Below are 25,903 nucleotides of genomic sequence, written 5' to 3' on the forward strand. Positions count from 1 at the left end.
CCCGCGCGGCTCAGGGAGGCAGGAGCAGCCCCGCGGGGTCGGTCCTAGGGGCTGCGCCCGTCCGGCGCCGCCGGCAACTTTGCCGTCCCCGCCGTTCCCTGCCGCCCCTCCGCCGCGGTGCGAGCGCTCAGGCGGCGCGGTGATTAATTCCCGGGAAGAGTTTTGCAAAGCAAGCTCTTAAACACCCTAAGCTGCGCGCAGCAACCTGTTTCCTCCGAGGTTGCTGGGGAGGCGGAATTAGTGCTTGCGGTTATCTGGAGAGGGGAAGTGTTTTCCACAAGGGACCTTTCCTCCCCAATAAAGCTACCGACGGCCCGCAGCGGCGGGAGGACGTAAACAGGCAGCACGAGGCCGGTGCGGCTGCTGGCGAGGAGGCAGCGGTCCCGGGAAAGGGCGGAGCGCCGGAGGGGGGTCCTCCCGGCGCTGCACTTGCTACATTAACTCGGCGCGTCGGAGACAGCGACACAACTTTCCGGGTCGGCCCCGGGAGGCGGCAAGAACAGCCTTCCCCTCTGCTCCGCTCGCCGCGCCGGCCGCTTCCCGCGGCGGACACCGGCGGCAGCGGGAGCCGCGCTCCGGCGGCAGCGGCGCCGCGGCTGCTCCTGGCCCGGCGAGGTGGGCTGTCCCCGGCATCCGGGCGGGCATGTCTCTCGCTCCCAGCCCCGTCGAGCGGGGCGGCCGCCGTCTCTGAAGGGGAGCGGGTGAGCCCCGCCGCCTCCCGGCCATGCAGCCCCTCCGCGTCCCCCTCGCCCTGCTCTGCCAGGTGCTGGGCGCCTGGGCTGCCTGCGCCCTGGCCCCCGCCGCGGCCGCCGGGCTGCCGGCGCCCCCGCAGCGCGCCCGCTCGCCGGCAGCATCGACGCCCCTCGCCCTGGGCCGGCGAGCGGCCGCAGTGCTCCCCGGGCGCGGAGCCCTCCCCGGCGGGGCTGACGCCGTGCCCGGCGGAGCGGCGGGGCTGGGCGGCAGCTGCGCGCCCCGCGGGGCGGCCGCGGCTGGGCGGCGGCGGCCGCGGAGCAGCGAGAGCGGAGCCGGCGCGGCGGCGGGACGGGGCTCGGCGGGCGGCCCCCGCTGGCTGCCCCTGAACGGCTCGGCCGGCGGGGAGGGCAGCGCCGGGGGCCGCGGCAACGCCACGGGGCGCCGCGCCCGCCTCCGCAACCCCTTCTACCCGCTGACCGAGGAGTCGTACGGCGCCTACGCCGTCATGTGCCTCTCCGTGGTGATCTTCGGCATCGGCATCATGGGCAACATGGCAGTGATGTGCATCGTCTGCCACAACTACTACATGCGGAGCATCTCCAACTCCCTGCTGGCCAACCTGGCCTTCTGGGACTTCCTCATTGTCTTCTTCTGCCTGCCGCTGGTCATTTTCCAGGAGCTCACCAAGAAGTGGCTCCTAGAAGACTTCTCCTGCAAAATCGTCCCGTACATCGAGGTAATGGCTGTGGGTAGGGATGCGCGGGCCGGCGCTGTGTGAGGCACCCGGGCGCCCCTGAGGCAGAGCGGGGCCCCGGCCCGGCAGTGACGGGAGGAGCTGGTGGCCGTATCGGGACTAGCAGCATCGGGGATTTCGGTAGCCTCAGGCTGAGGGCTTGTCCTTCCACTCGCGCGAGTTCTGCCAAACTTTCCTCGCTCCTTGTGGTCCTGAGAGGCGAAGGGTCCTCTCAGAACGAGAGTTCGAGTGTTTTCTGGTTTTTGTTTTCCTAAAGTGAAGTGAGGTTGGAGGAGTGATGGAAGCGGTTGGAGGGGGTGACTGGGGACAGGTTGTAAGAAAGTGACTGTAAAAAGGACCATCGATGAGATGTATGTGCTCTTAATTTGCACTTCAGTGTTCAAATCTCACATTTATGTAGCTTATCTTAAAAAAAGACAATGACCCCAGTTCCATTTAAGTCGCAGCTTCTTGGCAGTTGTTCAGAGGCTCTGTCAAAGAAGCTCTCAGCCAGCTGGCCGGTCCTGCCGGCAGCGTTCAGGTTGTCCGCCTTCTTTATTTACTGGAACCGAATACTGAGGCTTGTTGGTAGCGTGGTAGCCATAATTCTGGCAGGCTCTGCTGTATTCCCAAAACCTTATGTCCAAAATTATTCTGTAACTGAAAGCTGAGGAAATAACTGTTGATTCTCTTGTCCTAAGAATGAGGTATGGGGGGGGAACACCCCTCCTCCCAACCAAAACCCAACCTGTTATTAGTACACAGAATATCAGTTTCAACAGCACGTTGGTACACAGTAATACATAATTAACTGCCAACCGATATTTTTTAAGAAAGTGTTTAGAAAGATGTTTGATGTGTGCAGCCACTAAATTGCCATTACTTCTTTCGGATGTGATACACTTTATTACTGGTGGTATTGGACAAGGGGTGGAGCTGTGCTACGCCTAGACGAATTCAAGGCCAGTAGTATACCACTACATCTGAAAAACTCAGAGTACACTTAATCGATTTGCATTTAAGAAGAAATGGAGGAGTAAATACATATTCGTTGAGAAACTGTCAGGACTAGGAGCTTTTAAAATTTGCAAGTTGAGTTTCTGGGGCTACTGTGTTAACGAAAAAAGTAAGTAGGTACTGTTTCAGTTAAAGTGTAACCATTTCAGTGAACGTAGCTAGTGTAGTTTAAGTGTTTTCAGGACTTTCCTATAGTGACATTTCATGCTTCCTAACCTTTTTTTTGTGCATACACATACGAAATAGGAATAATTCTTTGTAATGCTGGTTCCAATTAAAGATCAGTAATTGAAATTATTTGCACAGCCACCCTGTTCTTCAAAATTAGTTGCTTACACTGTGCAGCTTTGGGCACTAAAGAGTTTGTCAAACTGCAAGTAGTTTAGCTGAAATGCAGTTGCTGAAATTCAAAATTTTAACCCTGAAAAACATTCATCTGCTGCTATCCCCTCTTTATACTTTAATGACACCTTATTTTTTCACTTTAAAGTTCTATAGATACTTCTATTTGAAGATTTTATTCAAGGACTGGCACCAATCCAGTTGTGATGGACCAGCAGCATACTGCCCGTCTCACGCTTGATTATTACTGGGGTCTAAAAGTGAAATGTTCTCCTTGTCTCTGAGGAAATTTAATTAATTTATATCTAAGGTACAGATCTAAAAAAATATAGCATTGGGGTTCTGTGTTGCTCCTAAATTTGTATATTTTTATTCAGTAGACATTAAATATAATACTCGTGTATGTGAAGTATCTTCATCACCCTGGGAGCTGTAAGTTAAAAGGCTGGATTTCCTCCTCTGTACACTGTAGCCGTGAGTGGCAGATGTTGAACACCACTAGTGGATTATGACTCTCCGCAGCTCACCTCAAGCTTGGCAAGAAGGACACTGTCCTGCAAATCAGGATTTGACCCTGCTGAGATGGAGAAGGCAGTCAGAGCAATGGTTCACCACTTTCCAAGTGTTGTTGTAACCTCACAGGCGTTATACAGGGACACTGATATCACCAGGAGCAATGCAGATGTGGAGCATGTCATGAAATCTGCCCGGAGAGCAGGTGCTGCTCCGTGCTCTGTCAAGGATTGCTCACAACAGTGCACTCATCTGACAGCTGAACAACACTCTCTTCTCCCTTGTTGTAACTCATTTGGGCAGGCTTATCCCCTTCTCGCACAATGGGAGAAGGATGAATTCTTCTTAGCTCCTTGAGAGGAAAACTGTAGACGGCTATCTTCAGGAGAGGTTCCAGACCTTCTTGGAATGCAGATAGAAGCATCTTCCTGAAGATGCGTGAATTTTAAACTGTTGTCTGTGTTTTCTGTAAGTTAGCCCAGCATTTTGTTCTTTTAAGTGTCTCTCTGTTCCATGCTTTGCATCTCTTTTTTGCATGCCAGTTCTCCTCATATGCTGTTTAGAGCGCTACGTGTCTCTCCCAGAGTTGTAGATCCAGAAACACCTCACTTTCAAGCATCAATGACCTTTATTGGGCTGAGGCCTCTGTCATACCAGCTGGTACTTTCAGAACTAGGGAACGGGGGATATCTGATTATCCAGAGCAAGTGATACAGTGATCACAGCATTTTAACATAATGCAAGCATGCTTTGTATTGTGTTTGAAGGTTTCAAGTGATCCCAGTGAGGAACCTTGAGTTTTCTTAGTTTAGCCTCTTGTGGCAAATTTTTATTTGTGCTGTTTAATGGGTATTGTGCAGAATTTCAACAAAGCATCTGTTGCCAGTGATAACACACATGTACACAGTCTAGAGAAAATGTTTTATGATGTCTTGAAGCACATTTGTGTAGGTAAATGTTGAGCTTCCAGCAGCAGAAAGTCTCCACAGTATTTAATTTGAAGGGCAGTTTTCTCATACCTAATAAAGATCTGCTCTGACCAAGTACATTAAAGCGATCATTTCAGCCATATATTGTATCACAGTTTGGTCACTTCTAACTACCTTTTAAAACTATGTCATGGCTATGCTTGTGTAAGGAATGCTGTGCACATGACTGAGGAAGAAACCGAGTAAAGTAATTCTTCTGTGCTTCTCACAAGGTCTTTAGGTGGTGAGAGTAAAACTGCTAGAGAACAAAACTAGAAAGACAGATGGTTAGCAGAAGTGGATGAAATTATCTCCACCAAGAACTTCACTTAACCCTGATGATGGCACTGTCCCAGAGGAGCAGTTTTGAATGCACTGAGAGGGAATTAGAACAACTGGGGCAGCTACTCTGTGTGGAGATGTGCTTCTCCTTTGCAGTTTTAATCCTCTGCTCAGCAGTTTTTAAAATTTTGCCACTTTTCTGCAGATGGTTCAGAAGTCTACCTTTAGGCATGCGTGTCTAAAGTGTTTACCTGCACTTTACATGTATGTCTAAAATGTTTACCTACCTAAAGTGTCTTCCATACACTTTTCTCAGTAGTGCTCAGAATCAGAAGATACGGGGAAAATGACAACATAAAAGACAATGGTTTTGGCTAATTCCTGTTGCACAAGCCCTGGCAATGTGGACCCTTTTTTTTTTTTGTTCAAGCACACCCAGTCTTTTCAGCAAGAAGACTAAGAAAAAAAAAAAGGAATACAGAACAATACAGTTCCAGTTCTGCTACTTACAGATTTATGCTAGGCCTTAATAGAAAGAAGTGTGGATGTAGACAAAATCAGTAGTTTTACTGTGCTTCTAAATGTTTCATAGCTGTTAAATATAACAGTCCTGTGAAGCAGCATTTTTCGCTTTTATTTTAATGCTGGAAGCCAATAGTGAAGAGGTTAAGTAAATTGCTTAAGGCCCAGAGCAGCTTGCTCAAGATGACAAATGGACTGTGTCAACTAGGACGAGAAACTATCTTTTGGGCTCTAAAAGGAAGCTTGCTTGAGTTGTGTGCATTCTGCTCTTGGAGGTTACCCTAGAAGCTTGATGAGTTTGAGACGGGTTGCTGGAAGTAAACATCACTTTCTATGCTGGCAGACTGAGACAAGCTGCTTATAGTGGAGTAAGGATTTAGAACTGGGGTCTAGAACGAGGGTTTGCAGAGGCTGATTTACCGTCTCGTGCAGTTCAGCGCCGAGCAAGAAGTTGCTGAGGCCAGGGGTGGTACTCAGCCCTGCACTCAGTGCTGGTAAACGTGAGCCCCTCTGCCTTTCTCAGGCCTCCCACAAAGAAGAGAAAGACAAAGTTCATGGTGTCCTCATTTGGACCACGTCGTGCAAAGGAGACTGGCTTGAGTCTGGAGCAGGCTGATAGTGAAAGCCTCCGAAATCTGACGCCCAGTCTCTGCATGTGCTTTGGCAATCGATTTGTGGCATCACTCCTGTTTCTAGTGGGTAACTTCCAGCTTAGGAAAGCTATCACAATTAGTGTTCTTAGTGGAAAGCGTAAGGATTGATTTGGCCTGGAATACAAATTACTGTCTTTCCCTGGAGCTGATCCTCCAGAGCAATTTGAGGTGAGGCTTTTTCCCCTTCCTCTCTTTTGCTTGGTAGAGGCAAGTGAGAGGCACAAAGAAAGTGGCCGTTCTCTGCCTGTTCCAAGGCTGTCAGAAGAGATCCTTATTTGAAGTTTCACGTCAGGGAAGCAAATAAATTTTTTAATGGGAGTTTGTTAATGCTGTGTATTATTTGTCTTTTCTGAGTCTTTTGTTGTGTGGCATCTTCTTCATGTCTCTTCTTTGAGGCTAGTCAGAGGTAGGCTCTGGAACCTCCTGTAAGTCCTCTGGGTTGTAGACAAAGATCCTCAGAGTTGTTTGCAGTTTCAGAGCCTCGTACTGAGAGTACTGAGAGTGGCTACACGTGTCTTTTACTGAGCAGAATATCTTCAGCACTGAGCACACAATAAATAATTATTTAAAACAGAAGTGTTAATATATCTCTGCTCTTTAGGTATTAACAGCATGATGATAGTAACTGCCATGTTGTCTGTCCTGTCAATCTTTCTTTCCTCTGCAAATCCTGTCCTTAGGGGCTTATAAATTGTCCATAAAAATTTGCTTTTGGCTTAAACTTTGCATGTGGCGTTTCAGCATGGAAATGAATTCGTGTCAGACTAGGTTTAAAACTGGGTCACTAATATTTAAGTTACATATGTGTGGAGAGAAAAAGGCAGCATCTGCTACGCCGGAACCATTGACTCTACTCTGAGCACTGGGATGTCATTTCTCCATATGACAGGATTTTTCCTGCAAAGGAGGAAGGGGCAGATTTTTAGCAGCAGTTCCATGTTTTTAGTATTAAGAATTAGTGCAGGAGTCCCTTGTGGCATGATGAGAATTTGATCCTCAGTGGAGAACAGCACTCATTTCTTTATTTAAAAAAAAAAAAAAAGGTAAAACAAAAAAAGTAAATGTAATTTACTTATATGGTAGCATGGTAGATTGCAAACAGGAAAATGAACAAAAACTAAATCCTTTTGTGTTTTGTGATTTTTATTTTTTTTCCCAACCCTTCGGATAAACATGTGGTGTACAAATGAGTATTTCCAGTGCCCTGATGATCTGGTTGGCTTTCGCTTACAACAGAATTCAAGAGCAGCTCTTGGAAGTGGTGGTGATTCTGAACACTATTACTCTTAAGATATACAGAAGGATAAGAAACACACAAAACATATGTGCTTTTATGTCTCCCTGGTCTGAATGTTGATAGTACTACAAAGGAAACAACTGTATTGTGCCTATTGTTCCACGTGTGTAGGACATCTCCATGATAGTAGTTTCCAGAACTACCATCTTGTCTTTCAGATAATTAAGGTGGTATGTATGTTCATCCAGTATGCTTAAGCTAATTGCTAATGTTGGAGGGGTAACCTGGCCCTAATACTCTTTAGCTACTGAATTACTTCTGCCACACCACCATAATGTTTTGACTATTTGAGTCAATGTTTGAGACTATTTTAAAGCATAAAACCATTAATATTTAATAGAACTTCATGTAAGAAATATAGAGATATTATATTTATGTGGTTTTATTCTTTTGTAGTAATGGCTGTCATTCTTTTTTTTTAACTGAAAACAGAAACCATAAATCTAGATAATCTTAAACAATTAAATAATTGTTTGCAGTAGGATGACCTTTTATTTTGCAGTGGTCCAGTCTTATTAACTGGACTCTGTACTGTAAGTGGGGAGTAGCACAAAAAAAAAATACTGCATTCTATGCTAACGTTATTTATTTATCTTAGACAAAACTGACACGTTTGCAAGAGCCACTATAGTATGTTGCATTAACATGCTTGAAAGCTGCAAAGTTTGATGTGGGTGTAGAACAGCCACAATGATAGACTGTAGTGGCTGGGGAAAACAATCGTTTATATGGTATAACAGGAAAGGGTATAAAGAGTCTACAGAGTGCCACTGAGAGCTCAGAGATGGCTTGGCTTGTAGTCATCAACCTTTTCCATAGTTCAGCTTTCCTATTACAATTACAAGTGTTTTGGATACCCATCCTGTCTTATAACAACGGAAGAAAGAGTACCTTGTAGTTTAAGAAACATTGTGTTATCAACATAAAATTCTGTCTTAGAAAATCCAGCAGTTACTTCTTATAACTTCTTTATTTTATCTTGTTCCATATAAACTCAGACTACGTTGTTTCCCCTCCCTTCTGCATCAGAAGGCATGCTCCAGAACACAATGCCTTAGATGATTAATGGTCCTTCTCATTTCCAGCTTTGAGTTGCTCATGGCTGCTTGATTCCCATTCTATTACATTCACCGTCCTTCAACTTAAGTAAATTTTGTGTCTCAAGATAGGCTTATTTGTAGATAGCAGCAATGTCACTTCTTGGTCTTCATCTTACTGGACTGAGTGACCCAACCACAGAACGTGGTCTTCATTGACCTTTTCACCCAAGTCACCTTTTCTGATCTCATTTCTGGTTTTGTTTTCATTACTTTTATCTGGTCAAACAAGTATTAATGAGAGAGAATTCCGAGTCTTATTTCCACTGGCATTGCATACCCAACTACGTCTGCACTGCTTCCCTGGTTGGACGGAGACTCTGCTCCTAGAGGCCAGGGCCAAGAGCTGTGGAACGGCAGCCAGGAGAAGAAGTAGGACAGGCCAGGGAAGGCCTGGGAACATTTTGGTAATTGTTAGAGTTCATGAAAGGGGAGTGGGTATGTTGGAAGGATGGAGAGGAGAACTGATGCAATTAAAGCTGAGCATTTCATGAGTTTACTGTTGTTCTCTGTGGCCTCAGTTGACTAACAGCTAGTGAGCTAATGGCCAAAGGTTTATGCAATGTCTCGAAGGAGCACCATGGTGCCCACTAACATTTAAAGCAGCAACAGTATTAAAAGACCCTCTTATAACAATGTCTACTTTTGTGTGTGTATGCTGTAGGTGGTAATCCCTTAAACAGCAGTTTTCTGCCCTGATAGTGTGGGGACGGGGTTACTTCACCACCTCCCCAAGTCCTAGAAACTTGGGGACTTTTCTGATATCATCTAGTAAGAGAAAGATGTAAACTGGTATGATCCCGAATGTTTAGAGATTGGAGGATAATCTTGATAGGGACCATATGGGAATAAATCAGACAACTAAGTGACGATCAAAAACTACTGAGCCTGACTTGCCCTTGCTTTGCCTCATTTCCTGCCAGGTTGTTGAAATTAAGGCTGCAACAGTATATCAGAAACTCAGCTGTTACAAGAAGAGCACCATTAAGCTCCATGTGGCTTCACACTGCTTTAGGATTTGTTAACCATCCTTTACCTACTCCCTGTCAAATTAATTATCTTTGTTCTGTGGTTATTTCAGAGCAACATAACAGATTAAAAAGGAAACTTTTCTGGTTTATTCCACATTTTCAGTTTAACCCTAGTTATTAGTATGACTGGTATGAAGAAACACCCCTAAAGTGAAACTGTGAACATGCACAATGCATGACCCAGTTCTTGCCCATGTAGGTTGTGAGCAGCACTCATTGATTTTGCTGGCTGTTACTCATAGTCTGCAATGTGGGGGAAATGAAGTGGGGTAAGTAATCAGACCCTTAAATTGCCATAGTGCCTTTAAGCAAGTCAGCTGGACTGAATCCCTGTTCATCTGCTTGGGAATGTTTGTTTTTTGCAAGCTTTTCCATGGCATCACTAACTCCATTGACCTGCAGAAAATAGGAAACCATCGCCTGTTCCAAAGAAACACTAGCTTTGTTTAGCTTGTTTCATCAGCGAATCCGTGGGAGAGTTTTCAAAGCCGACTTCCACTCTTCTTAGTTGTTCCCTCTTGCTCTATTTCACTGTCTTAAACCTCCAAGTTGTTGGTCAATTAATGTGACAGGAACCCCGTAGGTTACGTTTGTTCATGGTAGACATGTCGTCTTCCATTAGTCCAGCCTTAACAGCTGCAGAGTTTTAATGTCTTAGCCACTGTATAACAGCCTGTTTGCAATGAAATGCTAAAGCAAAAAAAGCCTGTGTGGTGGGGGTGGGGGAGAAGCTCACGTAAGAACTGAGAGGGAAAATGTTAATGTACAAAACCTCAGATTTTCTTCTCTTCTGCTGATTTTTATTTCAATCTCTATTCATTCTTAAGTCTCAGTTGTTTCCCTGTCTCCCATAATTATAGAGAGCTGAGTCCTGATCCTTTTGTTATTCATGTTGGATGTTCTGGCTAAAGGTTTTGCTGTCACTCTAAGGAATTTGAAGACTGCATACAGATTTAAATGTTTTGGAAACAAAGTCACTAGTCTTGAATTTAAAAATCTGACTCTCAGCAGTGATACATGAAATTATCTTTCATTAGCTAGTTTTATAATTGTTCATTAAGATTTCCCTGTAACTGTAATTTGTCTTTAATTGTTTTTACTGTATTTTACAAGCTTTCTTTGAATCTTGTCAGACAGTTTAACTTCATAAATCAATAGCTTTGCCTTTTTAAAGTGTTTACGGTACTGCATTGTCATCATTAAATATTCCTGCAAGTTAATTAGTAAGAGTTCTTACTCCTCGCATCTTTTAGGAAGCTGCCTCAAGGAATTCCCCAACTAAGCTAATGCCTGGCAGTTCTAATCCCAAGTGCCTAATATTTTTCAATGATATTCAATTTTAGCAATCTGATATGGCCATTAAATATTGAAGGCCAAAATTAATGATACATTTATATAATTGTGCATAATTGTGCTATCTATTTTTGTAAAAAGTTCTGTAAGAGATGTGTAAACAGGTATATTTCTAAATTATGGTCAATATCAGAAGGTATTTTTTTAAATCTGCCTATATGAAATTTAGATATATCATCGCACATGCAATTTCGGTAAGAAAAATTATAGTGAACTGCCTAATATTACCGCAGATTTCTCAGTTAGTTGCACAGACACGTGGTTTATTAATGATGACAGTAAGAATTCTTTACATTTATTAGGAATATTATTTAACAGTTTCTTTTCTTTTGCATCAACTCATTTTCAGCGTAACACAAGCGTGCAAACCCAAGAAAATAAATAAACTAGAATGCAACAGGTTTAATGGGAGTTCTGCTTTAAATTTGAACTGAACTTAAATTTATTGGAAATAGGATTAGGCCAAAATGTATATAGTCTTCTTGCAAATTTCTTTTTAGGATATTTAATAATAAACAGGATAAAATGATAGCAAATTCTGTTTTATGACAGTACAAGATTTCTATTCATGCATACAATGATAGTTATTATAGCTAGAGAACTTATGCATTGCTCTGTACTTGCTCCTTACAGTATATAATTGAAAGCTCTGCCCAATCCATCTTTAAATCAATTAAACAACAAAACTTCTGCCATTTCTCCTGGCCTGCAGTACACTTTCCCACAAGATGTTTCCTACGAAATTAAGCCTAGATTTTTCCTGTGAATTTTTTCTAAGTGAAATGTTGAAGATGATAGATTATTAAAGCCTAACTATTACAGTGAAGGTCAGTTTTGCACTGGCTGTGGAAGTCTGAAGATTTCAGACACAGTCTCTTTGAACTCACAGTACGGGATGACTTTTTGTGTCTACATTGCATCAAAATTTCACTTAAAAGCCTAAGACCAGAAACACAGTTGTCGGACCCTACTGCATTCAGCAGATGCCTAATCCACAGAGATCATCAATTTTGTAGATGTGGAAAGTTTCAATGTTATGATCCCTTGCATGTTTGATGAACATCTGATGTGGGCATAAATTCATACTTCTGCTGAAGGAAGAATCTCATCTCCACCCTTTTGACTTAAATTCCAACCCCTGTGGCGGAACTGAGCTTTCTGAAAAACACCCCTTAGAAAACTGGGAGGAAGGAAGGGGTTTAGTTTTGCATGTTGGTTAGTTCTCCAATTTTTTTCCACTCAGTGTTGCACAGGTGCTTGCATGGGCCTCCAGAAGAGGGTGACACCGAACTGAAACAAATACTTGTAGGCAGAAAAACAGGAGGAAGTACTCTTTTGGGATGCGTGCTGGGTGGTAGTTCAGCAAACACTGGAAGCTAAGTTCTGCCTGTGATGATGCTTTTGATGGTGCTCAGCACCATGGTGCTTAATTGTCCCCTACACTGATACCCCTAAACTAGGTGTTCCTTTGCCTGTCTCAGTCAATAGGCTGGTCTTGACTGGTGCTTCAGAGTACAAATTGAGCTCTGTCCAACTATGAAAGAGTATAAACCTCTTCCAGAGAACAGCTCAATGCTAAAAGCCTTCATCCAATATACAAAAACTTAATTCCCTTTTTGGCCTGAGCGAGTTCCTACCTTCATCTTCCGTCTCTAAGAAGATTGCCATCAACAGGGGACAGAGGACTTTTGAAGGAGATGAATTTTTCTCGCTCTCCACTGAATAACGGACTGTACACGTGTAGCTGTCTTTTTTTTTTTCTTTTTTTCTTTTTTCTCTCTTTTCTTTTTTTCCCCCCAGACAGTGCCTGTGTTAACTGGCATTCCCTTTTCTCCTTCCCAGGTAGCCTCTCTTGGAGTCACCACATTCACACTCTGTGCCCTCTGCATCGACCGATTTCGTGCCGCCACCAACGTGCAGATGTATTACGAGATGATCGAAAACTGCACCTCGACGACCGCCAAGCTGGCCGTCATCTGGGTGGGCGCGCTGCTGCTGGCCCTGCCGGAGGTTGTGCTGCGCCAGCTGGCAAAGGAGGACCCCGAATATAGCGGCAGCCCACCAGGGGAGCGGTGCGTGGTGAAGATATCCACCGCCCTACCTGACACCATCTACGTGTTAGCTCTCACTTACGACGGGGCAAGACTCTGGTGGTACTTTGGCTGCTATTTTTGTTTGCCTACCCTTTTCACTATTACCTGCTCCCTGGTAACAGCGAGGAAAATCCGAAGGGCCGAAAAGGCTTGCACCAGGGGGAACAAGCGACAAATTCAGCTGGAAAGTCAGATGAACTGCACAGTGGTGGCTTTGACCATTTTATATGGGTTTTGCATCATTCCTGAAAACATTTGCAACATTGTGACTGCCTACATGTCCACAGGGGTCTCTCGGCAGACTATGGACCTCCTCCATCTCATTAGCCAGTTCCTTTTGTTCTTTAAGTCTTGTGTTACCCCCGTTCTCCTTTTCTGTCTCTGTAAACCTTTCAGCCGGGCCTTTATGGAGTGTTGCTGTTGCTGCTGTGATGAATGCATCCAGAAGTCTTCAACGGTGACCAGTGATGACAATGACAACGAGTACACCACAGAACTGGAGCTCTCCCCTTTCAGTACCATCCGTCGCGAAATGTCCACTTTCGCCTCCGTGGGGACTCACTGTTAATGGACCCGAGGACTTTATTTCCTGTACCTTTTTCTTTTTTCTGTTTTTTACTTCATACTTTGCTTCTTGAAGCAAAATGCGAGAAAAAATAAAAGATTATTGAAAACTACTCTGGAAACCAATCTGCATATTAACAGTCATGCTCTGGAAAAGAATTTGTTTGGTTATTAAAATGAAAGAAAGAGAAAGAAGGAGAGCCAGCACTCAGTTTTAAATCATGATATATTGTATGGTGCTAGGATTTTATTGTTTGGGGAGGAGAATCTATATCAATCCACTCTTATTTAATTCCATAGTATTTTTTTGATAATCACTGTAAAATGATTATATAGACATTGTGGGTTTTACAAGATGTTTCATGTGAAAGATGTGGTGGAAAGTATTTGAAGATAGTTTTAATCTAATTACTGTAAACTATTGTGAGAGGACTTGGACTTCAGAGAGTTTATTAAGTAGCATAAAAATAAATGAGGTTTTATTCTTTAACTTCATTGTCAACCTGAATTTAACAAGGACACCTATAAGTAGTACTAAATTCCTTTAACGATTAAAAAAATCTTTACATTGCATAAAATAATTTTAATGGCCATATTTAATTTACTGTTCATGTACTTACCCTTGAAGGCTATAATTACAGTGTTTAAAGAAGATGGTTATAATGGTATTAGATTTACATGAGTGTTGTTTTTTCATGTGTATTACAAAGGTTCAGTGTGCCTCATTGAAAATTTCCTTCTTAACCCGCAGGTATAAAAAACATGAGTTACTTTGTACCTCTTATGAAGAAAGATTTGCTTTCTCACTAAATTTTGTCTTGTGTGGTTTCAAAATCAAGTTTCTTTCCAATTTGTTACTGGTTTTACATTGAGATTCTGGCCTCAGTCTCTGTATATATAGCTCCTACTGGCTTCAGTGAGAGTTCCATTGCAGAGGAAGGCATTCTTTTGCCAGAGGTTTTTTGACAATAAATGTGAGGGACTGAAACATGTGGAGAGTGAATTCCTTCTTTTTTAAAAGGTATAAACACACTTGGATGCTTGGGGCTTGACCTGGAGCCCATTGCAGTCAATGGAAAGATTTCCATCAATTTCAGAGGGCTTTGGATCAGCCTGGCATCTCCTATTTATTCTGGGATATGTAGCATGAATTTTAATCACGGGGGCTCTGTATGCCGATTATAAATCATGCTGCTCTCACAGAGGCTGCTATTCACTCACAGCTCGCAGCTCTGAAGCTGTTCTTGAGAACCACGGTGTGGTTTGCTGATGGCTTCTTGCTGTCCACAGAGTTATTAAAATGGGGGTATGTAAACACTGCCAGCAACCGTGCGATATAGTAAAATCCGAGGTTGTTACAAGGAAGCCGGGTTGGAGGCTGGAAAGTGCCTATCTGTACCGGCAGAGCTTATTTGCCCCCCTTCTTGGCTGAAGCAGACAGACGCTTCTTGGCAGGAAAGCTGGCTTGTATTTACACTGGGCAGCAGGCTGAAGTGTAGACACATGCTAAGGAACTGAATTTGTTATAATTAGCTTGTATTTTAATGCTAACTAAATAAATAATACAATTGCAGTAGTATGTGCAGAAGTAAAATCCCATGCATTTGCCCTTTAAAATTAACAGTGACTGTAACTGATGTAGTGTTGCTTCCTGAAACCTGGCTCTAAACATGTTAAAGAACTTCTGGAAAGGAGTCTATTTTTTATTTGTAGATTCTGGACTTAATGTGTTTAATCTTTGTATCTGCTTGGGCAAGCAATATTTCTTTTTTCTTTACCATTTTAACCTATAACAATTTCAACTGAAAGCAGTTGAAATTAATTAATCTGAATATGAATCCAAATATACATATGCACTTGAGTTCTTTTTCTGATTTTTGATTCAGACGTTGGACCCTAGCAAAGCCATCTGCTATAAGCACAGACCTAAATTTAAATACATGTTTCTGTTTAGGACTTGCTAAAGTACCTAAGTTTTAAAAATAATTTTGTACAATGGTCAATCACTTCTGAAGACGGGGGAAATGTCCCTTCTTTATAAACCCTTCACTGACTTCACATTGCTTGATTACATTCAATAAACTATGAAAGGTATTAAAGAGAAAAGATAAAACAACATCTCCTCACTGTGGTGCCTGTTCATACTCCCATTGCTACCTGTTGATTTGTACTATTCTTCTTTTTTATGTGCCAATATTTATAAAGAATTGGGAATAAAACCTCCCTTTTTGTTCCTTCATTGTTGAGTTTGCTGAATTGTTTCTCTCAGCAGCCTTTTCGTCCCAGCACGAGCTGCGGCTCAAGGACCTGAGAAAGCAACAGTGGAATGGGAGGAAACACTTTTTTTTTTTAAAGAAGGAAACATAGAATTTACTCGGAAATATTAAATGCTGACATTTCACTAATTTGGGTGCAAGACTGCACTGGGGCGGGAAAAGTCCCCAGTTGCTGTGGACGTTAGGTGCTTCCAGCTTTCCAGTTTGCAGCGGATACGTGTAAGCTCTGCCAAGGAATGCTGCTCGCTCCCAGGTTAAATGCTCTGTGTCCCAGAGTGGTGCAGTTTGCTTCGCTGTCGAAATATTTCCACTATATGTGCATGCTAATCCTGCTGGGGGGGAAAAAAAAATACCAGCAAAAAAGAGATTTAAAAAGTCATCGGAGAAGGTAGAATTTGAAGATCAATAATGCCGTGTTTGGAAATAACCCTCCTGTTTGTGTGGTGGAGCATTCTCCAGCCGTGTACTCAGTGGGGCTTTGTACCCAGTGTAACTTTGCCTTTGCTGCTGCTGAAAGAGCATTTTTCACAGCTATTTCTTCCCCCTGCCTTGGACCTCCATAGCAATTAGACATACAAGACACCCCTTTATTCTAATTTGTTTCTAAATTGGTTAAACTAGTCCCACATTAGCAGGTTTGCATTGTCACAGCCATTCTGATGCAGGCATGGCTTGTTAATGCATTTAAGTGTCATGATAAATGATTCCTTTTGTTAAAGATGGGGTACTGCATTGCTTTTCTTCCTACTTTTGGGATTGATGCTCTGAACTCTTGAAACTTGCCGGGTGTTTGCTTTTCTCACTTTCTTCAACATTCTTAGAAGCCATTTCTGTCTGTTTTGAATCCAGTTCTGTAAGACTTTTATCTATTAACAAGAGGTCATTTAGTGGACTGATGAATGACGACTTGGAAATGTTTATGGCAAAGATTGAATTGTTTTACGTAAAATAGAGAAACATGCAGATCTTGGTGATCAACATAAGAGTGATGGAACAGAAAATCAGATTGTGAGGTAGGAAAGCTTAGCATTCAGAGGCAAACTAGATTGTATGAAACGTGAGTTGCTACTGAAACTCTGAATAGCTTCTCCAAATTAAACAACAAGAGCATACAAAACCTGTCCTAGGATCTGAGAGTCACTGTCTTAGGCACAGTACAAGTGCATGCAACTTGCCCTATGTGCACCTAAATGCTGTTGATGTTCTCAAATACATCACTGATCTGTTTCTGGGCCTTTTTTGCCAGGTGACATGAACAAAACTCACAAAACACTTACATCATCCCCTCGTTACTGTGTTGGAATTAAGACTGAAGGCACAACCTGCTCAAAATGAGTCTGACTGCTTAGCTGGGCCCAGCCTTCTGTGTGTATGGAGAGCGCATCTGGTGGCTGCAGACTGCCAGTGGATACAGGCTTAGCGCAGTAGTGTCAGTATATGCATGTTCATGCATGTTCTGATGAATCAAAACTTTAACTTCTGTTATTTCTAGGATGGAAGAGCTAGATTCAAAGTCCTGCTCTGCTTTATTTATAGCTGAGGCTTGATTGGTGGTTCAAGATCCCATCAGAAGGGCATAACTACTGTGGTAAGAAATATGCTGGTGAAAAGGTTTTTACCTCTCCTTGTTGGACTTGTTCCAAATTTTTTTGGTAATTAAATATGGAAGTAGAGACTTCAGCCTCAGTACCAACACCGCTAACCTAAGCGACTGTGCTGTAGAAACAACCTCTTCTGTTCAGTCTTTGGTCTATGGAATGTTTCTAAGGGGAAATCAAGCCTGTTTTGGAATACATACGTTACCCATGGCCTTATTGGTTCTTCTGTGTTAGAAAGTTACCGATTTTTCTGTCTCCTGGATGGGGAACTCCCCATCTACCTGAGCAGATTGTCCGTTTCAAGTGACTAATGGGAGAGTAGTCACAGTGGGTGAGCTTAAGCAGAAGGAAGTCTGATGCCTTGGTCATCTGCATTTCTCTCTTGCCCAGCATTTCTCCATATGTTGGTTTCTGAGGGTCTTTCCTCAGATAAGAATATTTTGCAGGCAGTGTGGCAGCACTCCTGAAAGCTAAGCACGACAACGCTGGGCAGATGCCCACATACATACGCACCTTTGAGACTCTAAGCTGCAGTCCCTCTGCCTTTGGAAGATTATAGCACATACGGAGGAGGTTGTGTAATAAATACCTTTATTCTGGAGGGAAGAACCTGTGTAGTGAACTGCCTGCAGGAAGCTGGCTCACCTCGGCTCCATAAGAACCTAGGCCTAATGATTTCCCCAAATCACAAAGGCAAACTGGGATCTTGAAGTAGATCTTCCACATCCTAAATTCTTATGTCTTCATCCTGAGAATATCCTTCTTCTTTTGGAGGCTGGAAATACAATAAGTGACAAGTAAGGTCCATTTTCCTCATAGCACTGAGAAATGCTATTAGGAGGAGTTATACCAGGTATTTTATCTGATAATGCCTCTTTTCCTTTTTTTTTTTTCCCCTTTTCTTCTCACCAACCTTTCTTTTTGCCCAAAAAGCTCAGCCAAAGTCAATGTGAGCAGATGATGTGAATCATTAAAACTTAGCAGTATCCTATATGCATTTTCTCATGCTTCAGGAACTTTGTTTTTTCACTACTGTTTTCTGCATGTTTCATAGAGTCATTTAACACCTATGCTAAGCAGATGTCAAATTTTCCAAAGCTGGGTATGTTTTGCAGTGAATAACAGACAATGAAAAACGCACGGACTGAGATGCTCTAGGACACCCTGGCATCTCTGCTCTAGAAACACTGACTCATGTTGAGGGCTGAAGGTTCATGAAACAACCGGGAGGAGAGCTCTGTTTAACCATGTACTGCATTTAGCCCCTGAAATACAGGCTACTTCTGCTCCCTGTGATACAATTTTGTAGGTTCATTTTTTGGTTTTCAAGTAGTAAAAGTTGGGACAAAGACTCCCTGGAATTTTCAATATGTCCATGACAGCACTGAGAGCTGGTGTCTCCTGCTGGTGACACATTCCCTATGTCAAGTCACCTGGAGTGCCAGGATCCATATGCCTGGAGCTGTCCCAGCCTATTTCAAAAATGAGGTTGAACATTTCTGTCCTTGCGCATCTTAGCTTTAGTTTTATATCACATCTTCCTACTACCAAAAATTAGAAGACATTATCCTGACTAAAGTGTTTATGGGGTTTTTCTTCTGCTAGAAATCTGGCCTGTCAGAGGTACAGAACTCTCAGTTTAGAGTGTTTAATAAAAGTGTTTATGGTGGCATTATTAATTAAGGTAGTAGATCAGTTATAGCTAAAGGGAAAACTTTCATTTTGCTTCCTGGCTTTTTATTTTTTATCCTTTTTTTTTTTTTTGTGATTACAAAGGTAATTTTTTTGTTTTGGGTTGTTTTTTGTGTGTTGGGTTTTTTTTTTTCTGAAGCAAAATGCAAAAAAACCCCCACAAGCACTCACTTTTTTGTCTAGTTAGAGAAATTCTGTCCTTGGCTTACATCAAGTATCTTCATTTATATCCACAGTGAATTAGGGCCATTGTTCTTTGAGAAAGAAGCCAAAATACTCACATTAGAAACATGGTCATGACTAACTTGATCTTGAAGAGATTAGATTTGAATAAACTTTGAATGCTGGGATGGTAATGTAAAGCAAGAACTATATTTTTGTAATAATTGCGGCCTTTTCAGCCTGATCTTTTTAAAGAGATGGGAGATACATGTAATTCAACAATAGCTTGTGGTTGAATTTCGTAACTGTCACATGGGACTCCAGAATACATATAGTCTGGAATAAAATGATCTAATAGCAGCTGGATATGCATGTGATAATCCTTACTGAAGACAATACAATTATTTATGTGAAGAAATAGATTTTAGCCTGTTAGTTATTATACCAGAGAACTAAATTCATCCCTAAGATGTGCTTCCAATTTGATTTAATATACACGTGTGCTACAAGAAAAATACCTTTAGTGTTTTTAGTGTTGTACAGGGAACACAAAAGCTTAAGAAAGAAGGTGTCCCATCTATAACTCTAGCCAGCAGTTGTACTTCACATTTTTTCTTCTAAATTCTTTCTTTCCTCTGTTTTGACACAATTTCTGCTGGCTGTTCTTATCAGTGCTTTCGATGTCTTATTCCATTTACTAACTCTCCCCTGAGCAAAGGAATATTCTCTTTTGTTTTTCTTATGATCAGTTCTTTTAAATTGAGATTGTAAGTAAGTCTCATTCATTTTGTACTATCTATCCACTGGAAAACTTGAAGGTGAACAGTCCTTCTCCCTGTGGAAAGTATTTATAAATGAGGAAGCTGCAGTCTTTCTTTCTCTAAGCCAGCAGAACTAAAAAGAAATCTCATCAATCTGTATGAGATCTCTGGACAGAGTATCAGCACTACACCATGAATTTCTGACTTACAGCTGGCTCACCTACCTGCAAATCATGAGTCTCTGCCAAGAGGCAACAGCACTGTCCCCTTGCCAAAACACAGGAGGTTCCTACCTGAGGTAGTGCTGGCTTAGGTATCTTTATTTCATATGGCAATTGTCTACTGATTCTCTATTTTAATCTATGAAGCATCCTCTTACAGTTCATTAGATGCCCTCATGACCTCTGAGTAAACTATTTCTCATTCAGGTCTTCATTTAACAAATATCAGTCATGAGCTTAGATTAAGGCTTGTATGATTAAGCTGGGTGTTACTATTAGTTGTTGACCTATCTATGATATAAGATATGCCTATGTATGGATGGCACCGTTTGAAGGGGCATCTGCAAGTTGAAAGGACAGAGGTGTCTCATAGGTAATGTTACCAATTGATGCGGCATCCAGCCTCCTGGTAGTTGACGACAACTTGGTGGCAAGTCTGTCAAATGCTGGAGCCAGTTTAGAGAGGCCTGCATAGCATCGTTTTTAAAAAGGTTTAACAGGTAGCCAATCTCTTAAACTATTCATTCTTCCTCAAGATATCCCTGCTTCCTATGGACGAAGACTTGCCTTTGGCTTTTGACAACAGAAGAAGAAAAGAGGTAGAAGAAAGGTAGAGATGCTCAGATGTGGATTAGCTTGAGTTATACCTTTTGAGATAGAATTCTCTAAGTGTAACTGTTTTTTAGCTTCCCAGGATTAAAGCAGGTTGGACACTGAATCATAGAATCATAAAATGGAATCATAGAATCATTAAGGTTGGAAAAGACCTTTAAGATCGTCAAGTCCAACCGTCAACCCAATACCACGATGCCCACTAAACCATGTCCTGAAGTGCCACGTCTACATGCGTTCAAATGAAGATGTTCAAAAAGAACATCTCCAGTGGTGGTGACTCTGGTGATGATGACCACTTCCCTGGGCAGCCTGTTCCAGTGCTTGATCACTCTTTAGGTAAAGAAATTTTTCCTAATATCTAATCTAAACATCGCCTGGTGCAACTTGAGACCATTTCCTTTCACGCTATCATTTTTTTAATCTTTTTTTTTTTTTTTTCCTAAGCAGGACCTCTTATACCAGCCATCTGGGAACACATCGAAGCTTAACTGGCCTCCTATAGAAAATGTGAGGCCTTTTCCTGAAAATTCGCTTTGTAAATCAGCTACAAATTTCTCTCTTATATGTTCTTTATCAAGTTTATAGAACTTAACTCGTTCTTTCTGGCTGCAGCTTCTTCCAATGGGGGACATTTAAAATCCCATTTCGGAACTCAATAAAAGTACTCCTTTTCTTTGTCAGTTTAATCATGGCAATATAACTCAGGGAGTATTTGATTAGATCTTGAAGTATGTCCTCACCCAGGTGACCCTGAATGATCTGCTTGCTCAAGAATTTCCCTTCTTTGTATGCTACAAGACTATTTTCCGGAAAAACGCAGTCAAATTTTTCAATCACATCATCTCCAAGCTGCTCCTTAATCTTCTTAAAAACTGAACCACCTGTGACTCCAACTTTCACCTTCTGATGCAACTTCTGCAGAAATATGGCCATCTCTGCTGTGATTTTCTGGTGTGAGGCAATGAGGGTGCTGAATCCTTGACTCTAACACACATCTCCTCACTGCTGCCAAGGATGGAGCCAGTGGCCCTGGTAACGGAGCCCCAAAACCCCAGAGAGAACACTGGACTTTTTTCCCCAACACACAGTACTGTTGGAGTGGTAAGTCCATTCTGATACACAGAGCATGGAGAGCATGCAGGTTAGCCTGCTTTTCCTGATGTCGCCACTTGATGTTGAAAGGGTTAACAATGTTAGTATTTACTCTAGCAGAGCCTGGTTTCAGATGAATAGGGGCAGTTTGTGCCTTCTCAGTGCCTATTCCAGGCTGTCCTCATCCTGCACAAGGCAGCACTGTATGCATTCAGATCCTGAAGGTTCCACTGCCTGCAGGGCTGGACTTTTCTTGACCTATTTGTGGTAAATAAAAGGAAAGAAAGAAAAGTAATCATTAACTCTTTGAGGTTTGAGGACTTAGCTTTGGATACCTTCTTCCTCCTGGAGTACCACTGAAGCATAAATCAGAATTTGCAAATATGTCCACACCTAGCAACTACACTCAGAAGCAACTATAAAGATTTGAACACTGAGAATCACATAAAGGTATGCAAAATTGTGGTTTTACATTGAATCTGCAGAAGGTAGTCAGCCAAGTGAAAACACACCCAAAATCTACCTCTTTCTGCTTTCAATGTACCACTCCCTAATTACATAATGATATTTAGTTTACTGTCAATCACAGTATTACTGCTTAAGAATTCTTAAAATTTCTTATTGTTCCTTACTTTTCATTTTGTTTTCCTTTGTCAACTTCTTTCATTCTCTTCTTCATCTCTGTTTATCTTCTCACCTGGAGAATTTTAATTGTTTGTGCTGTCCTCTATGCACCTCACAGTGACCCCTGTTTAATCAGAGCTTGAGTTCAGGGAGTAAAAGGTGAGTTAAAGAAGACAATAAGCGCTTCCACCTCATTACATTACCATGCACATATGTGGTTTGTGTCTTAACTGAAAATAACATAGTATAAAAGCCAAAAAATAGAGCAGCCTGCCAGTAAACCAAAAGCTATCTGAACCTGGAGGCTGGTAAAATGAACATTACTGTGGTCTTCTCTGCTCCTGTACAGCAGCCAGCTGCAAAAGTCTGCCTTGGGATGGACCTGTCAAAAACACAGATGGACGTCCCTTGGAACTAACCTTGAACACAGTGAAAATTAAAATATGAGGTATTTTAAATGAAATATTCTGTGTTCAGCAGAGTAGCATTTGAAACACCAAGGTCTGTTTCATCAGAGCATACCTGACCTGCTCTACTCCCAAGCCACTGGCAGGCTGTCAAGCTTTTGACCCTGCTGGAGGAGAAAAACTGTTCTGTTGATTCTGGCATCTAAACCAAATATTAGTGTCAGCCTAAAAGTATTAAAAGATGAGGTTCCTTACTGGCAAAACTAATTCCATCTTGACACGTTCCTAACAATCACTAGCTCAGGAAGGACATTACGAGGTAAGATTTATGTTTGCCTCTAGAGAAATCTTCTTTATTCAAATTAGGAAGAAAGATCAATTTGAGGCAAGGTTTGAACTTTTTTGTATGTGCTAACGAATTTAATATATGTTACATAGGAAACAAGAATGTCTCTTGCTTTTTACATTAGAACTAAATATTCAGTGACATAAAAATGTAAGGACAGAAAGGCAATAAACTAGGCTAACTTGCATAACGAGCCCCCACAATTTCATCTAGTTACATTCATTCCAGCAGAAGTCCTGGTTCAGTTTTGGATACCAGCAGCAGATCTAATTGTTCAGTCAAGATGGACGCTTCTGCACTTCCATTTGCTTTTAGGGCTAATTATGCTCACTAGGAAAACAGCAACCTTATAACCTCAAGAAACCTTTCACAGTTTTGATAGTCCATGTTCGAATAAATCTAGTTATTTAAAAGGACTTGTCTCAGGCTACACTGGAATAACCAACACAAGATTGGATCTCTTTCGCACTCAATTTCTGAACCTGAGCAGTTTTCTAACCTGAGGATGCAAAAGCTCAGTACTGGGTATTTACAGATCGGTTTTGATGACAATGCAAGATAATTGCCAGTAGTTCCTTCCTCAGCTGAAATTCTGTTAGTGTTTCCTCCTCCTCCCACACAGTCAATCTTCTTACAAATGCATTAAAAAAGAGTTGTGCACGTTGTCCATTCAGCATGTGCCTCTTGTGATCTCAGGATGGCACATCATTGTCACTTAGGCAAAGTATTCCTTCTGACCTTAAAGCTATCAGCTAAACATAGTCCTGATTTTTTTCTTCATGCATTTTCTGTGTATAATTTTCTTCTACTTCCAATGTTTATTTTTAAGTTGAAGTTTAACAGTAACTTTTCTTTAGTCTGCTATAGGAGATTGTTTGCTGTAGGGCAACATCTGGTAAGTAGCAAAAAAGCTCTGGCTGTCAATAAGCAAGTTAATATAAATTCATCAGGGGCATTTACTGTTTTTATAACATTACATAATCTATAACCTGCTCTCTTAAAGATTTCAACTGTCATTTATGCTAATAATATGTTTCGGTACCCAGGTCTTCGTGTCAGAGGCTGATCTCAGTTGTATGGATGTACGCTGTAGGGGTATTACTCCAAGATTGTTCTGATGTAAAAGAGCCTTCATGTACTGAAGGATCAGCACCAAAAGCCCTTTGCAGAGTGTCTAGGTGGCTGCAACCACATCTCTACATCGAGACCAGTTCTCCTTGAGGCATCTGACAAAGCCCCTGCTGCATCCCCTGGCAGTAATGGGGGGTTGCACTGCGCAGCCTTCCCAGGCAGCGCGGGCTTGCAGCTCCTGCCGATGGCAATGCTGCGTGCAGATACGGTAAAGCACTTCTGACAAAAGCAGAAATACTGTCTTTCTACGGTGTGAATATATTAACCACAGCAAGGGCAAAAAACTAGATTGTGCTGTTCAGTCTGCATCACTGACTTTAGTACCAAGTCCAGCCCCCCAACCCACTGAGTCTTATTTTTGGGGAAAGAAAGAGAATGCTTCTGGCTGAGCAAGCTGAGTAATTCTGCAGTTGCTATGCTTTGGATATGTTAGGGCCTTGGTGAAAATAGGCACTCAATCCTCTTTGTCTTTGCCTCCTCTAATCTCCTTAGGCTATAGTGATTTATACAGGAGATCTCTGCAGAGAAGCAGGTGCCACCAAGAGCAGCCATAGTAGAAATGAACACTTTTTCCACCAAGGAGATCCCAGGTCTCAGAGGAGGAAAAAGTGGTGCAGGTGGTCAGGAGCCAGATTGGTGCAGTGGTTTTCAGTCGACCTTCATTTGCATCATAAAACCATCACCTTCCTGAGCACAAAGGAACAGCAGGGCTGGCAGCCTGCTCAGCCCCACAGCAGGAGGCATGGTACAGGTTGGGAACCAAGAGCACTGGCGGAGCTGGTGAGGGGTGTTTCACACATTGCCTCCATCTCGGAAACACTCGGCTCTAGACAGTGCTGTTCGTCTCTCACTTTTAAGAGCGCTAAAAGCTTTTCTTTCCTCTCTGTTGGGGGTGACCAAATGCAATTTAAGTAAGTGTGTTTCTGCTGAAGTACCAATATTTTTTAGTTGCCATTTGTTGTTCTCATTGTTAGAAATAACGATCTTTCTGTTAACCTAATCTAAATGATCACTTGGAGGCTGCAAAACTATATGTCTTTTTTAAGCTACTGTATCATGGTGGCCTTAGGGAAATTCTACAGATGCCTTGCCACAATCCATTTCTTCCCCATGATGAGCTACCAGGCTAGTTGCTTGGATTCATCTGCCACAGCTGTTTACCTCTGACCTCAAAGCTACAAAGGTATGGTGCCGACGAAATACCAAGAGGCTGCCCTTTAAATCACTGATTCTAAGAATTTTTTTCTAAAGTAAAAAGGAAAAGGAGATGGTATTCTTCCAGCTGAATGGAACTACTTGGGTGAGTATTTTGGCTTCACCTTTCAGTAATTTTCTTCTTTCTTTCCTTTTTCTGTTAACCTGTAGACATAGATAAATGAGTAACACAATATTAATGTGCTTATTATTCCAGAATAATTCAAGATAGACTAATATCTCCTTGACAGAAAATTGTCAGCTCAGGTCTATCATGGCATCAGTCATTGCAAGCTATTAAATTTCTGCAGCAGAACTACTAGGTAGATACCTCTTTTTATTTATTTCTGCAGTTCAAACATACCCTGTTTCCATTTTGACCATAGCTATTCCTATCTGGTTTTGTTTATTTATTTGAAGTTATTTATAGGTGATACAGTTCCCAACAACTCAGCATGCAAGAGCTGATGAATATTAAATTATAATTTGTCTAAAAACCAAAGGCAACAAATCTAGGTCAAAGATATTGCCTTGGGCAAAGTCCACACAGGTTCTTTTGCATCACTGAATATTACAGCTCCTGTCTTTCTCTTTAACAATGCTTATACCTGATCAGGCAGGTGCCT

At 42.1% G+C, this 25,903-nt stretch overlaps 2 protein-coding genes across 2 annotated transcripts; one reads left to right on the plus strand and one right to left on the minus strand.

The window, feature by feature from the left end:
- The first annotated feature begins 253 nt into the window (after positions 1 to 253).
- Positions 254 to 13,205, plus strand: GPR37 (G protein-coupled receptor 37). Its single transcript, XM_082012740.1, has 2 exons — positions 254 to 1,429; positions 12,344 to 13,205. Exons 1-2 carry the CDS (start codon positions 725 to 727, stop codon positions 13,160 to 13,162), a joined length of 1,524 nt encoding a protein of 507 aa, XP_081868866.1. The 5' UTR covers positions 254 to 724; the 3' UTR covers positions 13,163 to 13,205.
- A 7,276-nt stretch (positions 13,206 to 20,481) lies between these two features.
- Positions 20,482 to 21,416, minus strand: LOC309416724 (phosphomannomutase 2-like; the record flags this gene model as incomplete). The annotated part of the gene is given in 2 exon segments (XM_082014082.1): positions 20,482 to 21,113; positions 21,115 to 21,416. Coding segments are annotated over 2 exon segments (516 nt in total). The 3' UTR covers positions 20,482 to 20,899.
- Positions 21,417 to 25,903: the final 4,487 nt, after the last annotated feature.

The sequence above is a fragment of the Phaethon aethereus genome (assembly GCF_964289735.1).
Source record: "Phaethon aethereus genome assembly, chromosome: 1".
Taxonomy (NCBI): domain Eukaryota; kingdom Metazoa; phylum Chordata; class Aves; order Phaethontiformes; family Phaethontidae; genus Phaethon; species Phaethon aethereus.

Bases quoted from the DNA above. Each gene is read 5' to 3' on its own strand.
- GPR37 (XM_082012740.1), top strand. From the start codon at position 725: ATGCAGCCCCTCCGCGTCCCCCTCGCCCTGCTCTGCCAGGTGCTGGGC. The intron at 1,430-12,343 runs GTAATGGCTGTG...TCTCCTTCCCAG, and splicing joins AAATCGTCCCGTACATCGAG to GTAGCCTCTCTTGGAGTCAC.